The 17,750-nt window shown below is 44.6% G+C and overlaps 2 protein-coding genes across 2 annotated transcripts; one reads left to right on the top strand and one right to left on the bottom strand.

The window, feature by feature from the left end:
- Positions 1 to 2,821: 2,821 nt before the first annotated feature.
- LOC103813448 (cathepsin E-A-like) lies at positions 2,822 to 12,311 on the bottom strand. The gene is made up of 9 exons (XM_009086734.4): positions 12,236 to 12,311; positions 11,878 to 12,055; positions 9,766 to 9,883; positions 9,161 to 9,279; positions 8,490 to 8,689; positions 7,713 to 7,835; positions 6,591 to 6,735; positions 4,112 to 4,210; positions 2,822 to 4,026 (listed from the first exon to the last, which is right to left on the bottom strand). Exons 1-9 carry the CDS (start codon positions 12,289 to 12,291, stop codon positions 3,847 to 3,849), a joined length of 1,218 nt encoding a protein of 405 aa, XP_009084982.2. The 5' UTR covers positions 12,292 to 12,311; the 3' UTR covers positions 2,822 to 3,846.
- Positions 12,312 to 16,879: 4,568 nt separating this feature from the next.
- On the top strand, positions 16,880 to 17,716 carry LRRC10 (leucine rich repeat containing 10). Its single transcript, XM_009086735.1, has one exon. It carries the CDS (start codon positions 16,880 to 16,882, stop codon positions 17,714 to 17,716), a length of 837 nt encoding a protein of 278 aa, XP_009084983.1.
- The last annotated feature ends 34 nt before the right edge of the window (positions 17,717 to 17,750 follow it).

The raw sequence follows: 17,750 nt of genomic DNA, 5'->3' as shown, positions 1-17,750 counted from the left end.
AGTGTAGTCTGGAGCATGTTGCCAGCGTTCTCCCATCAGTGAGAAGAGGACAGAAAAGGGAGACACAAGGTAGCTCAGGGACTGAAAGAACAGGGCGGGGGGGGGGGGGGGGGGGACCAAAAGTTGTGAGCCTGCAACAACCAGCAATAACAGTATGGACTGCACAGACAGCAAGTCCACCCAGCTCTCTTGCTCTGAAGGCTGCACTTCAAAACCAAACCAGCCTCTCAGCCATAGTAACTGATAACACGAGTGGCTCCTGGGAGACTTTAGGACTCCCTGAACCTGGGAAGGGAATGAACAGACCTGCCTGCTACTGCTCCTATGGCAAACAACTTAGGTGAGGAACCCTTCTAGCTGGTATCGCATACAGCAGGACCCTATCTCATCTGGGTGGGCTTTGAACAAAAATCAACTGCCCTCCCCACTTGTACTTCTTCCAGCTTTATTTCAGCCTGGAAATTGGCTTCTGCTGCTGTATGTTAGGCATGGTCTGAGCAGAGCCACGCTGTCAAACCCTCCACAGACACTAGACAACAACACATGTCCCATCAGTTTGTCCCATCAGTTCAGGAAGCATTGGGCACTTGGCCCAAGGAGGCACTTTTTAAACTCATATTATGTGAATTCCAGTTATGCAGGAAAGCCAAGCACAGATTTACCAGGCGCCTATGGAAGGACTTCTTCACACCATGAGGTGACACTGGTGTCTGACAGCAGGTCATTGAAATTTCATCACAGTTTGGAGTCAGGCATTCTGGTGCAACCTCACACTTGTGAGGTTGCACCAGAACAAGTCTTCAGGCAATTCAGGTTGCTATGTTTAGGTTTGACCAACAAAATGAGAAACTCTGTGGAGTGAAATGATACAGAAATAAACAGTGCCTTAGCCTAGCAGTCCAATTTTCTGAATGGTCCTTCTGCAACTTGAGGAAGCATTCCTTTCTCCTCCTGATTCCTTCTTTCTTGTATCTGAAGCCATACTTTTCAATTCAATGTTTCTCAATGAAATTGCCTCTGCAACTCTCAAGGAACTTAATTTACCAATGTGCTCATCTTAAATAAATGGCTAATTTTAAGTACAAACAATACATTTTAAGGACAGCCAGACAGCTCCAGTCACACAGCTAGAAACAAAGTAAAAGTAACTGCTGCTCACCTCTATAGCACTTTTGTCAGGAGAGCAGTACAAGTTTCTGGGGAGTTTGGCCATACTCCTCCCAGGCAGACATGTATAAGAAATGTTTCCAGCAGCTGTGAAGGAAGTCTGGCCCACAATCTAGCTCCCTCCTCATGGTACATAAACTTGAGGAGCTGTGCTTCAGGCTGTAAGGGAGCTTAAGCCAGAAATCAGAGATGAGTCTCAAGTGTCCACCACAAATCTGCACTGAGAGTCCTGTCCCACCATACCTGTTTCCTGTAATCCTTCACACAGCTTCAAGCAGGGCTTAAGGTATTGGACCAAAATGCTCTTTGTCCCCAACCCAGACATCAGCTTGTTTCATCCCCGCACTGTTAAACGTGAAAAGCCTTCCCAGCTTCTCATCATCGAGCTCTGCTCATCTTCTTCTCAGCCTGGCTGCTGCCTAGGAGGCACACTGCTGCTTTCCACCAGAACATCACACATCTAATCAGCAATGATTTTGCTACCTCTCCCACTCATTCTGCCAGCACTCCCTGGCCCTGCAACAGTGTTCATTATTTGATGGAGGCTGAGGGTGGCCACACAGCAGCCATTAGGTAGGTAAGAGCTTCAGTTAAGCCCCACAGAGGTGTCTATTACACACGTAGATGCATGCTAAATTAGGAATTACAGCTCTGAAGTCACACAAGGCAGTCTGTAGTACACAACCAGCATTTCACACAGTGGGCCAGCTCCAGATTAGCTACATATTCTGTTCATTGCTTCTGAAGAAGCTAGTGCTGGGATGAGTTACCAGAAAAATTTCCTCGCACCATTTAGCTGGTTATCTCACTTTGCAAACATCAGTGTACTCTGATTTGTATTAAATTGTCTTTTGGGATTATGTGCTCTCATATGCACTTCTCTCAGTAAATTATTTGCCTTAGCATGGTAAACAGAGTATTTTAGCAAACCCAACAAACTACAATCCATGTTCACAGGTTTAAGCCATGTTGAATTATTGCATGAATAAAGGCACTTTGAGACACACCATCATCCTGATTTTACTGAACTCTCAAGAAGCAGTTCTAGCAAGGGTTGGACCTATCATGCAAATCAACTTGATGTCCACCAGGAACAGCAAGGCACAGAAGCTGGCCGAGTTGGACAGCCCGAGAACAGGGCCAGGATAGACAAATAGGTCAGAGCAGCAGTTTGCTCCCATCAGATGGTGTTAATCTTGAGCAAGATCAGATATATCAGAACAAAGAGAGGGCTAGTCCCTGTGCATGCTGCCTGACTTTCCACCTGTTTCTAGAATGTGTTCACAGAGCCAAGATGTCAGTGCTGGGACATCTTGCCTTTGGTCTGTGCCAGGCACATCCAGACAGACAGACAGCAGCAGCAGCAAGTGCCTGGGGGCCACCAACTCTGTCCAGTGATGCCAGCATGGGGCCAGTCTCCACCTGCCCATGGCTCTGCCCTGCTGGGGATGTGCCCAGTGCACATGGCTGGGACTGCAGACATTTATTTGCAGGCTTTAGGAAGATACACGCAGCCCCAACACACCAACACATTTTTTATCCTCCAGAACAGAGAGCAAACTGAATTATCAATTGTTGTTCCACTCACAACTCCCCTTCCTCCCAGCACTGGAACACTGTAATGAAACAGCACTAAGATAAAGCAGGTTTTGTTTGGTTAAGTTTTATTCATGTGTGTGGGGGCAGTATCAGCTTTAGCAATCCAAACAAATAACCCAATGGATAGAATTTAGATGACTCTTTTGCTAAATCAGCACAGCTACCTGTGGCTGTTTCATCTGAAAGTCCTGCCACTGCTGACAAGAAGTGGCTGAGCAAGGGGCAGTAGATGTGTAGTGCTGCTGCGTGGGTCCCATAACTCATCTGAGGTGGAGGAACACTGGTATCCCTTTGCATGGGCTGCACTCTGGGTTTCTAATGTGAATAGATACTGCTCCAGCTGCTCACACTGCAGAGGGGGAGAGGAGCCAGCGCTAAATGCAGCATCCGACCTAAGGCACGGATGTCAAATGCTGAGACCCAAAAAAGGAGGATTGCCAAGGTATAATGAATCCCAGGGAAAAAGCAGGTTTGAGAGGTGGTATAAGGAGCAGGAAATCATGCAAGGAACAGTAGCTGAAATTAGTGGCCACACAGGCATCAGTCAAATTCCCTTTTATATAAGCTGGTTGGAGCAAGCTAATTTAAAGAGAATTTCCATGGCACTCAGGAAACAAAGTTGAACAAAACCCAAACCATGGAAAATAATGATGGAAAGGAAAGCTGTAGGAAATTAGGTGGAACCTAGCACACAAGAAGAAAAAAAAGATAGCCAGACCAGGCAGGATTACTATTAGTTTTCCCCACACACAGCTGCTATCTTTTCAGCCTGGCATAGTTCAGCATTTTTATTCTTCCTGATCTTTTGCAAATCTGAGTGCTAACCCGCTCTGCTGCATTATCCTGAGAGCTGTAGTGTTCATGAGTTACTCAGGAAGAATTGTTTCACCAATGTAAACATATAGATATTTAACCAAACTACAGCATTTGGGACAAGGATCACTGCAAAGTCCTTAAAACTTAGAGAGGAATAACACAATGTGCATTTAGGTCCCGAGTTGCAGTAAAAGCTCTTCTTCACACATGCGTTGAAGATCATTACATTAACATGAGTTAAGACAGAATAAATGCTGCTACAGCTCAGTAGTAATCCTTTCTGTGAACAGCTTTTGCAAATCCCACTCTGTCATTCCCACGGTCAAAAATACAGTAAAATGCAGACATGAAGACATCTCCTAAAATCCAGAGTGAGCCCGTACGAGTGGGGATGTCGAGAGACTGAAAGCCACTAATGCAGAAGGTTTGGTCATCAATAGACTCCTGGAAGGGAAAGCACATATGCCTGCAGCAGCCTGCTCCATGCCCAGATCAGGGAGTGAGGAGCAGGGAAGCTGCTGATACTCACCTTTATGATGTACTGCTCTGCTGCCAGCCTGTATTCGTGGTGTCCGATCGTGAAGCTGATGTGAGGCAAGCTCGACAATCTTCTGCAGTCTACGAGAAACTGGACACAATGCATTGACTGAGATGGGATTGCTTTGTCTTTCTTCAAATACTGCTCTTTGAATTCAAGGCTTTGGGAGTAAGTAATAGTGAATTTACTAGAGAAACACCATCAGGCTGACTTTAAGATTAAAAATGCCCTCCAGCTTTCCTGTGCTCGGTCAAACCAGCCCAGCAGCCCAAACCACAGCACCCTAGGGACCCTGGGCTGATGAAAATCCTTGCAAGTCCCAAAAGAAAGGAGGTGAAGGGGCTCTGGTATCCTCCCTGTGCAACTCAAAGGCAAAACTAAGCATATGAGCCCCAGCCAGCCTACATCAGCAAGGTCTGCAGAGCAAAAGTTCTCCAATGCTCTGGCCTTGACAGGGCGGAGGGAGCACCCTATGGGTGCAGTTCACCCCAGGTGCTCCCATAATACCATCACCATTGGGGGAAAAAACCTAGTGAGGAACACAGCTCTTTATGCTTATACTTTGCCCTGGAGTGGGATTTAAAGAGTAGAAGGACTAAACTCTGGCACAACCATTAATGTACATAAATAACATATTCAGTTACAGTAATAGAGAAGATAATTTCCTGGCCTTTCTAGTTATTTTATGATACAGCTGGTGTGGGAAACGGAACTGAAGAATGCTCCAAGTCCCAGAGGAACCTTTGCTGTAAACTGTAGTGTTTTAAGTAATTTTTTTAGAGGCTTCCTAGAAAGAAAAATCTTCTTTTTGCTGTTTTTCAATCTATTTTATGAAAACATAACCCTACATCTTGTGTACACTTACCAACTGTCATACCATTAGAACAAAACAAATCATGGGATAAGGGTACAAAAAGCCAGTTAAATGATTTGTAGGATACAGGAAGTGAGACATAATTCTTTTACAGAGCTATTACAGAATTTTACATCCAGAACAAATCGATCCTTGCTGAAAAGAGATAAAAGTTCTGGTAAAACCCAGGATGGATACACTCATTTTTACTGGGATAAATTTGAGTCAATATGTGCAGTCTGTCTATGATTGCTAAAAATCAGCCACAGAAACTCTTATTTTCAGGATGCTTTTTTGTGAAATCTGAGATGCCAGATGAATGTTCTTAGGTCTGCACTGGTGTATATATGAACCTACACAGCAATGACCCATTCCTTGTTTGTATTAGGCTAGTATAAGTACATTGGAAATACATATTTTATCTATGTTCATTAGCATGAACCAATATAAAATCAACTTGTTATCAGAGCATACTCTTTGGCATGTATCTAAAAAGTTGAACAAAATCAGGATTACAGGTTTGATAGAGAAAGAATCAGGAACCTCAGGAGCTACACAGAGGTCACTGCAAGTCCTCCTCTTACAAATGAAAGTGAATTAAGAGCCCACTTTTGTTTTTGTTCTTTGTCCAGTGCGCTGGGCACTTGCAATACTCTTAATTTTCTTCCAAGAGTAGCTTTGGGTCAGGATCAAGACAAATTGAGATTAGCTTACTCAGTTAGAACATGGTGCTAATAACACCAAGGCTGTTGGGTTTGATCCCTGTACAGGCCATTCCTGAGAGATGGACTTGATGACGCTTGAGGTTCCCTTCCAATTCAGAATATTCTGTGAAATGTGAAGTTAACAAAAGCCACACATGGTTTGTTAACAAAGTTAACAAAAGCTCAGCTTTGCTGGAGCTGTGGCAATGTGCTGGTGACCTGTGGGAGTTAGGCAAGGGCCAGCCATAGGCATGGTAAAATACACTGCTCTTTCCCTGGAGGCAGGAGCGGTGAGGAGTGTCAGCAAGGGAGATGCAGGAGGCAGCAGCAGGGAAGAAAGGAAAACCAGGAAAGGGTCAGTGGGGTAAGGGTCAGCAGGAAGAGTAAGAGCCAGCAAGCCTTGTCCTGTACCCTGCAAGGAGCCAGCATTGTGAGTGACACTGATGTGCAAGCCTCCCAGGAGCTCTGGCATGACACCAACTGCTCCACAGCAAGCTGACTGTGAGAGGCCCTGTCAGTGAAGCCACTGTGGGGCTGTCATTAAAATACCATTCCTGACATGGCTGGCCATCAGCACCAAATCCCTCCTGGCTTGGGAGAGCCAACAGCTAGAGCTGGGGACCTCAAAAAGACTACAAGCTTCCGAAAGAAAATTATCTCTCATGCAGAGTACAGATCAATTCCTCAAACAGATGTTCCCATTATTTCCTTACACACCAGTATAGAAGATGAAGTGAACATTTGGGAAAAGGACTGGGACAAGGCATATAGGTCAAAAGCAGCTTGGCTCAGAGCTCAGTGCTGTCCTGGAAACAAGGCTTGGTGTAAGCCTTAATTTCTTATTTTCCAACTCTCTGCATCATATACCAGTTTCTCTTCCTCTCTAGCTGTTTTCTGGCTGCACAGTTTTTACCTCTCCAGCATTTGATGGACTTGCCCCAATATATGCCTGCAATCGCCTGATTTGTGAAGAGGGGCCAGTGATAAGAGAAGTGCCTGAGTCAACGATGGCTTCACAGCCGTGGGAGCAAAATGCCACCCGGCCCTGGATCTTTATACTGCAAATGAAAAAAGGAAAAAAAAGCAGCTTTAAGCAAATGGCATATACACTGTGACTGAAACACTGTATTATTGCTAGCTCAAGTACCAGAGTACTGACTGACGTTAATCCCAGACAAGTGACAGGACAAGAGGAAATAGCCTCAAGTTGTACCACAGTAGATTTCGGTTCAATATAAGGAAAAATTTCTTTACAGAAAGCATTGTAAAGCATTGGAACGAGCTGCCCAGGGAAGTGGTAGGGTCACCATCCTTGGATGTGTTCAAAAGATGTGTGAATGTGGCTCTGGAGGACATGGTTTAGTGATGTACTTGGTAGTGGTGCTGGATTGACAGTTACACTCAATGTTCTTAAAGATCTTTTCCAACCCTGATGATTCTGTGTTTCTATGATTAAAACTATCTGCCAAGCTTTGCTAAAGACAAGAATGTCTGTGGACCCACTTTTCTCTCTCGAGACTCCTACAACTCTAATCATGTGCTCCTGCTGATGAATTTCTCCTCTCCCCCAGATATGTGTTCTCATCAATTTAGGCAGTGTGCTAGAGGTGGGACAAAGGAACGTTGGCTACTTTGACCAAAGTTAGTGGGACAGATGAAAGCAGGACCCAGAGCTGGATTCTATCCCTGGCGACCCTAACCTCTTAACTGAACAGTCCAACAAGACTCATCTTGACCACTGGTGTATCATATTAAAACATACTAACATGCTCTCCCAGACACCAGCTGAGCACGTCACAGCAGATTTAGAGAACTAACAAACCCCGATCTCATCCTGGTGAAACCCTCTTTGAAGGGCACAGGGCTAAAACACTGCAGCTGAGCCCTCCTGCTTCTGTGTCACCAGGTGTTTCTGTCTCTGGGGGTTTAGCTAGAGGGGTGGATTTCACCAGGTTTTTTATACATACATACATACATACATACATACATACATACATACATACATACATACATACATACATACATACATACATACTTGTTCATGTGTATTTGCCAGTAGCTTTTCTCAGTGACTGGGACCCAGTGGATTGAACCTTTGTAGAGAGAATGGTCTATTCCCCCCAGAATCAACTCACCGCCATTCTCGGTGTCGTCTCCTCTGAAAGCAGAAAACAGGCTAACACAGACTGGGGAGTGTGCCAGTGTGCACCAATGAGATTACACTTAAAAAATAAGAGTCAAATCATAGCCCTTTCTAAATTCAGATATGGATGGCTGAAAGGGATTTCTACTAAATTATCACTGTATGTGTTCCAACTCTGACCCTCCAAACAAACTATGAGAAGACTTAATGTTGACACCAAGGTAGGCATGGGGAGCAGGATGAGCCAGCTGCTACTCTCAGCTCAGAAGAAACACTAAAGAAATAAGTGGAGTTGCAGCTGGGTCCAGATTAGGGAACAGTATTTTTCTGAAATGTGGCTATTTGGGTGTAGCACAGCACTTCTGCTCATCTACATGGGCCAGAGGGAAACCTCTGGCAACTGACATGGCAAGTCTGAGCTGGGAACTTTTATTTATGACCAGCTCCAACAAGAATAAATCTCTGTCCAAAAAATCCTCCCCATAACATTTTTTCTTTTCATGCCATAATCTTCAATGTCAAATTGAAAACAAAGCAACAACACAAATAATCAAAAAGATGGGAGGAATATCTTTCTAGGGTTGAAGATTTATACAGATACACAGTTGATTCTATCAACAGTTAAAGTAGATTTACTTCTTTTTTAGCAGTGTCATTTTAAAGACAGACCTGTTCAGATAGAAAGAGAAGATTGGCTCCTCTACTAGCTGCTGGTTTATGATGCTGTCAAACACAGGCAGAGCGTTGCCCACTGCTAAGGAGGGGTAGCCTAAGCCCAGTACACCATCAAAGTGGGCAAAGACAAAAGTTGTTCCTGGCTCAAACACAGACTCGCCAAAGTCCTGTCCCTTGATGGAGATGTTACTTATCTGTTTGGTAAAAAAAAAAAAAGACAACAAAAAACCAAGCAAAGAACAACCACAACTGAAAGTAATGACACCACTAATAACAAGAAATTAGTCATATTTCTGATCCATATCAATGGATTCATTCAGTTTATAAAGCCTGGCTATCTTTGTGTGACTTGCATCAACCTAGCACATGTCCATGTGCTATTTGGCAGGTAGGCAGCACTGATTCCTTAGAATGCCTTAATTATGTGGCTGCTTCTTCATAAGCCCAGAAAAGGATCCAAAAAGACAATTAGAAATGAAAAATAAAATGTGATGCATTTGTGTTGGTAGCCCAAAGCTGGAGTAGAACCCACACCTCTCAGCTTAGTGGGACCTCACCCTGCCCTTGCCAAAACCAGGCAAGGTTTTCCAGGGCAAGGCCAGTATCTGAACTGCCCTGCAAACAGCCAGTGTGGAGGCTGACAGCCATTTTCAGTGGACACTCACCTGCAGCGTGTCCTTGCCAGCAATGCCCAGAAGCTGTCCTGAGCCATACTGCAGGGAGAAGGCTTCCCCTCCGTGCTCATATGAATCTGACTTGAAGGACTTAAATTTCTGGTGCACCCCTACACAAAAAAAATGACACCTCTACACTCAGGGGAGGTCCTGGCAACCCACCCACTCCCCAGTGCAGAAGGAGATGAGGAGAAGCGGATTTTTTCTCAAAAGTGTTGTAGAAGTACTGCAGGCACCTCAGTTTCCCTGCAGACACCTCAGTTTTTCTGTACCTGAGAGGTAATTTTGCATTTTAGGGAAAAATTAGAACAGAAATGGGCCTTTCCACCTCTGTTTTGAGGTCTCCCAGGTCTATTTTCCTGCCTTTTCCCTCATGGTGCAGAGGGACCCCAGGCAGGTGTAGCCGGTGCCGTCCCGGCTGCAGAGTGCCATGAGGGGCAGGGGAGCAATCGGGGGAGAGGAGAGCAGCCCCGAGGGATGCTCCAAATCCTCCCCTTGCAGATCCCTGCTGCAGGCAAGCTTCTTGGGAAAGGAGAACTGGGCAAGGCCTCTGCACCCGAGCCAAGAGAAGCAGCAGGGAGAGCACCATTTCTTACTGCAGGCCTCGCTGATGCAGTAGGCGGACGGGACCCAGAAGTTGGAGGAGCCGGTGTCGAAGACGACGGTGAAGCTCTGTGGCGGCGTCCCCACGCTCACCACCCCGTAGTACTGGGCCTGAGGGAGGAACAAGGCGCTCAGCCCCAGCAGCCTCCAGGCAGCTCTTCTGAGGAAGAGCCCACAGCCACCCTCGGGGCCTTCTGTGCGATTCCACTGGAACGGGAAGGCACAGCACACGAAGCGGGCCTGGTTCCACGAGTGGCTTCAAGCAGCAGGTTTTACTGCAGCTGAATAAACAAGGGTGTGGCATTTTTAAAAGCCTTTTAAGCAAACATTCAGCTGGGTTCCCCATGGAGTTATCAAGCCCTCTTGCACTGGCTTCAGAGGTGGCAAGGTCATCCTCAAGATGAAACTTTCCCATGACCACACGGACTGGGCTTCCAGGCTGTTCCTTACTGATGTCGATAGGAAAACAGTGTTGCAAAGTCAGGACAGCCTGCCTCTGCCAGCTTCAGAGGGCTCTGACCAGTGCCACAAACACTGTCTTATGTGGCTGCCCCTTTTCCTTTGTAATTAGCAGCTATTATAGCAAGTCAAAAACTGTTGTGTTGCACAAACTGTTCCTGATGTACTGGACAAAGCTCATCCAGCAGATGAAGAAACCACTGCCCATCCTTGGATACCAATTGAGGCTGAGATAATCTGTGAACACGTGAATGCTGGAGTGAAGTGCTTATCCACATCCCGAATACAAGTGTCTAAGTGCTCCTATCTGGCCCTGGAAGAGCACTTCAGCATTAGGGGACCTATTTTTAGGGAGAGGTATTTCTGGAATTCAACCACAGATAGAAAAGCAATAGCTAGTGCCAAACTTTTTTCAGCAATACAAGTATTTGAATATGTACCTTCAAGTGCATACTTATTAATTAATAAACTGACCTTTCTGACCCTAGAATAAACAGTCTGAATGAGACAATCTTGAAAAGGCAAGCAAGCATGCCATTTAAGAGAATATCCAACTATACCAGTGGGATTCTATTTCTTCCTGCATTAAACAAACCTAAACGATGTTCATTAAAAAAAAACAAAACTAAAACAAAACACATACAACCAGAAAACCCACATACACACTGCAATAAAACCATCCCTGGTGCTACCTGAATATGCTGGGTTATGCTTTGTTGTTTTGAGATTTTCATTTATCCCTCTTTGAAATAAGCTTTAGAGCAGGTTGAAGTGTTTCAGTGTCCTTTCGTCTTCTTCACATACTTATTTCTTTATGGCCCTCAAGTGTCAGTAAGTTCTTGCTGAATGAATTGGGCCTTCCCTTCGATTTCATTCCCTGTTCAGGTGAAGACTTCACAACATCTCTGCAGCTTAGTTTTCTTTCAGATAGGCATAGCATGAAAACCAAATAAAACAGAAAGCAGAGACCATCCAAATGGACAAAATCCTAAAACCAGGAAAGACAGCTTACAAAATGGTAGACCTGCTGACTTGCCTGTCTGAGATCCAGAGAATTTAATTTTTTTCCTTTTTCAGTTTAGGTGGTAAATCCTCCCAGGTCAGTCTCCAGTATTTAATACATATTAAACTCCAGAGATAAAAGCAGAAAAATAAAAAACTCTATTAAGTATTTATCATCACTGATTTGTGACTCCACCTGATCAAATAAATTTGAAGATTTGGGGGATCTTTTTATAACACAGAAGCATCCAAGTGTCTGGTAAACAGAACAAGACTAAATGAAGCAATCAGATTCTGCTGTGAAAAACCCTGTAGTTTGCCAAGACTGATTCAGGCAAACCTCCCATATTTCTTTGGGGACTCAGCCGAGTCCACTACAGATCTATACAAAAGTAAAACTTGTCACAAGACTACCTGCTAGTCTACATCAGCATTCTATTCAGGTCCCACGTTATCCCAGATCTAGACATGCTTTATTTTGCAGATTGCAACCTGGTTTTTACGATCTAATATTTATAAAGCAACAAGACACCTCAAGCCCTATAATTTCATTGACAGACTAGATTTGAAATGTGCTGGGAAAAAAACTCTGCCTTTAGTAGAATGATGAGTCCTAATGATTGCATTACCAAAACTGTACTTACATTCATGTAATCATACAGCCTTTCTGAAGCAGTTCCTACTGATAAAGCAATATCTGCAGGGAAACAATGCAGATACCTCCGGGCAAAAACATCAGGGTGGTGATTCCTCCAAAATTCCTCTAATTCTCCCTTTTCCTTCAGCTGTTTCTTGATAGATTTGAATCGAATCAAGGGGATTCTATGCAAATAAAATAAACACACACAAAAAAAACCTGATTGTCCTTTCTAGAACTTCCAGACACTCTGTCTTTTTAAAAAAAAGGTTTCTTTTTGGAGACCTCAAGTAGCACAAGCAGAGGTCAGCACCCCATGAAGCCAGCTGAGATGTGTGCCAGTAAAGGCAGACATGTTTTCTTACCGTTCCACAGCCATGATGAGCGGGATGTAAACCACAGCCAACAGTATTGCCCTCATGGCTCCAAGAGGTTCAGAGTCTGATGACACTCCTTTGCTCACAAGTCCCTTTTTTATGGCCTGTTGTCAGCCCAGGGCCACTGGCCAGGTCAATCGATTGCAGGAGGTCAGTGCTTTGGCAGAGAACTGATTCATTTACTCTCAGACTAACCGCTGGTTTGTGCAAATAGTGGTGTCCAGTGGAGCTACTCAGGCACAGATAACCAGGGCACAGTCTAGACCAAACAGACATTTGACTAACAATCCTTAATGTCTTTAACATAAATATAATACATGGGGCGAGCCTGGCTCCTGCTAGAATGAGAAAGAGGAAGCTGTCCAAGCGCTTGCTGCTTTTCAAGCTTGCATTAGTGAGATGTTGCTCAGAAGTGCTCAATGCAGAGAAAGAGGACATAATATATATCCATTTCCCTTTTGCATGGAGACACTTCAGCAGGGCTGAGCAGATATTTGGTGGGCTTGTGACAAGTCATCCCCTAACATCTGAAGTTTAATTCCCTATCTATGAGAGAGATCCAGTCTAAACATAAATGTGACTGCCATGCCACAAAATGGATCTTCAGAGTAAAAAACACAACAGTAAAATACAGCAGCGTACAGTAAAAACCAGCAATAATTTTGCATACATTTCAGCAAGACATTTGGAAGAGCTCTCTTGGATTTATTTTCAGGCAAGTTTCCTGGGGTTAGTGGCTCCCACCCCTGCATGTGGGTTCAAGTCAAGCCTGCAGAGAAATAATGGTGTCAAAAAGAGGCTGATTTGGCAGAGTACATCCCCCAGCCCATCAGCTGCCCAGGAGGAAGCAGAGCACTGAGTCTGCAGTTTACTTACGAGACTTTTTGAATCTTTCCTCTGCACAAGAGCAGTAAGCAACCACATACTGCAGCCTAGCATATGTTAAATCTAACTTTGAATAATCAGCCATTTTTGTTCGAAAGGCTGTGGTATGATGCTGGGAAAAGAGCAACCACTTTTTTTTCTTCGCAACACACCATGTATTTAAAATAAACTGCTCACTATGCAAGGTGAACTGGAATGAAGGAATTCTCCCAGAAGAGAGCAGATGTGCAACAGCACAGCAAGGAGTGAATGTCAAAGGACACAGGAGGTAGGAGTTGTCATCTTCTGCTCCAGCAGCAATGTCAAGAAAAAATGGCAGAAAAACCCAACCACACAGCATTTGTGAGCCAAGAAGGTGTCTAGATGCCCATCACAGACTTGAAATAAATACAAAGCAAAAAAAAAATTGCTCCTTTAAGTCACTTCTCTTGCTATGTCAGACTGATCAAGGAGAGGTATGAGAGCCTTAAAATCAATAAGTTTAGAGCTCTGTTTATTAGTTCCCCCAGGTTTTGAAATACAGTTTGCTTTTTCCAACGTACCTCCAAAATTGTAAGGGCTAAAAAAACACAGCAAAGGTTGAGCCTGGTGTCATCACACAGCTGCAGGCAGAGCTTTGGATCTGAAAAAGCACCAGCATCTCTATTATAATATCTTGTTTCAAAAAATAACAGAATCTCAAAAATGCATCTTTTCTAATTTTTTTCAATTACCTATCTCTGAGTAATATTTCCCATTTCTTCTGAACTCAAGGTTTTACACAAGTTATCCTCAAATGATCACATTTTCTGTCCCACAGTCAACCCAGCCCTGCAAGAGGCTGGGTGCTGGAAATGGGAATGGTGAGCAAAGATGCAGCCATTTGTGAAATCTAGAAAGAAAAGGCATTTCCCAAGGAGCCCCCACCTGTCACTTGATGCACAGCAGAGCAGATGTCATGCCCTTGGGTAGGGCAGTGCTGCTTTGACAAGAGCACGACAAGGTCTGTGCCGAGTGCCTTTATCACTTGAACTTTTCCTCAAATGCTACAAATGCTTCTGGGAAGTCGATAATGTTCCCGTTGGAGGGCACCACGGTAACTTTGAAGACATGACTCTTTCAAAACACCCCCTGGCTCTACTGTGAGGACTGCCTTTGCCTTAGTGCCTCCACTGAGTGGCTGATTCTCAGAAAGAACACGATTGTTCATTTTACTGCAAGTGTAGTCCTTTATTAATCCACACACAGAGGTTAGTCTTTCCCAAATTCTCTGGTCTCAGTCTATGTTCCAAGCAGACAATAATTTAGCTAACAGAGGTACAAAATGCAGCAACAAAAGGTCATTGTGACCTTTTTTGATAAGCTGGAATAATGATTAAACTACAGTGCAGAGGATCCCTAAGAAATAGTTATCTGCAGCTTAAAAGTTCCATTAAGGAGAAATAATTCAAGCAGAAAAAAAAAAGTCCATATCTGTATCTGCAGACGTAAAGTACACTTGGCTAAGTTATTTGTCTACATATGGATTATTGAGAAAAAATATGCCTAAACTACATCATTAATATATTCTTAGCTATGCTCTTGTGGTTTTATGATTAGTAGGTTATCTGAAAAAATTTGTCTAAAAGACAAGGCTTTGCTGTGGATGTATATTCATTATTAGTTATCCCAAATACATTTGGTTTTCCACACCTGTAGTCTACAGTGCCTTAAGGAGAGGGACCCTTGCCTTCAAAAGGTGCCACTGCTGTTTAGAAATGAAAACAAATACAACAACCTGCTGACACATTCCCCACAGTGGTCCCCTGACAGGCCACAGAGTATCCAAGCGGTAAAGAAGTGTCTAAAAGGAGATGCTCATGCAGTGCAAACTGGCTTCTTGCTTCTGGGATGCCATGCATAGCATGTCCCTCCATCAGAGAGGGAACTTGCAGGCCCTCTATTCCACAGCACCACCACAGATGACTGTGACGTTGTCTTTTTTCTCCAGACTTGATACTCTGTCCAGCTTCTCCATCCAAAACTTTTTTAACAGCACTCAGGTCTCAGCACTCACTGCTCTCTGTTCTGCTGCAATACTGTTCCTCAGGTGCCCTCTCTATTGTTCTCCTCCATGCACTTCATAGCATCATTGCTGCATGGCATGGCCACGCATCCTCTGGGGAAAAGGCTCATAGACATCCTATAGCCTATACCCAATTGATAGCTAAGAGCTGCTTTACATTTGAAAGCAAGTGTTAGTAGAGAGCTCTGTGTAACTAGATTTGACCAGAAATCTAGACACCTTAAGTGGTGTCTTCTCCTCAATTTTCTGTTTGCTCTTCCTTTCGTTTTTCAAGAGTGTGTGGCTCTCAGCAGTCACATTTGGATTTTGGTAGTATAGCACCTAATACCAATTGCAGATTGTGCAAAGAACGTATTCTCCCTAAATTACAGCAAGTGTGGAAATTTACAGCAATGAGCTGTAATCAAAGCAAAGAACCAGGTGGTGAAAAGGCTATTTTACCTTAAAACACTCTGCCAGCTTACACATCCGAAGTTCATGATAGTTATGGCCAACACACAGGCAGAACAACCACAGAATGGGTTGGGTTGGAAGGAATCTTAAAGATTATGTAGTTCCCACCTCCCTGACATGGGTAGGGACAAATGTGAGTCCCCAGGAAAGCTTGAAATAGCAGCAGCTCAATATGTTAAACTATGCAGAGGTTCTTATACATGCTTCTAGAAATTAGAACTGAACAGCAAAATGGATCATGATGAAACTAGAAAGGTTTACACTGTAACATCTAAATAGCCATAACTTTTCAAAATCAGACTTATTTCACTCGTAACAAGTGAGAATCTTGATGGAATTCATGGGACTTTCTTGACAGTTTTTGGTACAGACACAGGAACTGCAGTAGCACAGTTGGAAAACGATAGAGGGAGAACAACCTTGGCAATTTGTGATAGCATATTACATTGGGATTCAGACAAGGAGTAAAACAATGTAATGAAAAAGGCCCTACAGACAAGAAGTAAAATGTAATGAAAAAGGCCCTCCACAATCAAGAGTGCCAGAGGCTATAATAAATACCATTAAATTAGGAACATAAACAGTAGAAACACTCAAGATAGCAGTTCGCCAAGTATTTGTGTTAAAGCTTTAAGATAAGTACTGGGTGGCAAGTTACACTCTGAAATCCAAGTATTTGGCACCTTTCTAAATACATCCCTGAAAATGCCACTCATCTTGAAAGTCAGTCAAGTCTTGACAGGTATTTTAAACAACAATTTGATTATATCCGACATTTCTGCTGAAAGTTTTATGAAAGTTAAATATCTGAGCTTAAAACTTCAGTCTGCTGTGGTGTTTACTTTCCCAAGCCCATCCTTGCTGCCTGCACTGGTTACACAGACAGCACAGCTCAGGCAGCAAGTGAGGGGCTGGGGCATTGGTGTAATCTTGTTTGGGGCAAAATCAGAGAACATTTGCAGTGTGCAAGAGGAGGAAAGAAGGAATGCTTTCAGGAGGAGGGCAAGCATGTGGGAGTGTGGGTGAGAGAGGGAGACCTGGGCCCTGAGTCGTCCTGTCTATAATCCCCGTCACCAAACACTCATTCAGTTATCAGAAGCATTTCAGAGCCCTTGAGATTAATGGCTGGTGCCATGTAAACAGAGCCTTATATTGGGAAGAACAAGTTACCAACAAGCCAGTATGCAGCAGGAGACCAAGGCAGCCTCCTGTCCCTCGCAGTCCCAGCCATTCCAAAACAAAATCCCAAGATGGGCAACAGTTTGAAAGCTGTACTTGCTTTTGTGCCCTCTAACAAGTGCCAGAAGTACCTCCTAGAAGATCTAGAAGAGATGCCAGTGGATAAAATGGTTGATCTGAGTGGCAGGCAGATGAGGCGGCTGCCTGTGCACATCTGCTCTTTTAGGGAACTGGTTAAGCTGTACCTGAGCGACAACAACCTGAACCATCTGCCCCCCGAGCTGGAGCAGCTGCAAAACCTGCAGATCTTGGCCCTGGACTTCAACGACTTCAAAGCACTGCCCCTAGTCGTGTGCACGCTGAAGCAGCTGTGCATCCTCTACCTGGGCAACAACAAGCTCTGCAGCCTGCCCCTTGAGCTCCGACTCCTGCAGAACCTGAAGACCCTATGGATCGAGTCCAACTGCCTGCAGTACCTGCCCGAAGTGGTGTGCGAGCTCAGCCTGCTCAAGACCCTGCACGCCGGCTCCAACGCCCTGCGCAGCCTCCCTCCGCAGCTGCAGTGCCTGCAGGAGCTGCGCACCATCTGGCTGTCAGGAAACCTGCTGGCCGAGTTCCCGCCCGTGCTCCTGGACATGCCCTTCCTGGAGGTGATCGACGTGGATCGCAATTCCATCCGCTTCTTCCCCAGCCTCGCTCACCTGCCCAGCCTGAAGCTGGTGATCTACGACCACAACCCCTGCAGGAATGCACCCAAAGTGGCCAAAGGGGTGCGCAGGGTGGGCAGATGGTCAGAGGAGACTCCCGAGCCCCGCAAGCGATCCGGGGCGGTGATAGACATCACGCTTGACAAGAAACCATTGCTACCTCCTGCCGCCAAGACCGAGCCAGAAGCCGAGCCCTGCTGATGCTCAGCTGCCCCTTTTGGTCAAGGTGGCAGCA

This window comes from Serinus canaria, chromosome 1A (assembly GCF_022539315.1).
Source record: "Serinus canaria isolate serCan28SL12 chromosome 1A, serCan2020, whole genome shotgun sequence".
NCBI classification, from domain to species: domain Eukaryota; kingdom Metazoa; phylum Chordata; class Aves; order Passeriformes; family Fringillidae; genus Serinus; species Serinus canaria.
Note: the sequence above shows the minus strand (reverse complement) of the source record. Positions and strands in the feature narration are given on the sequence as shown.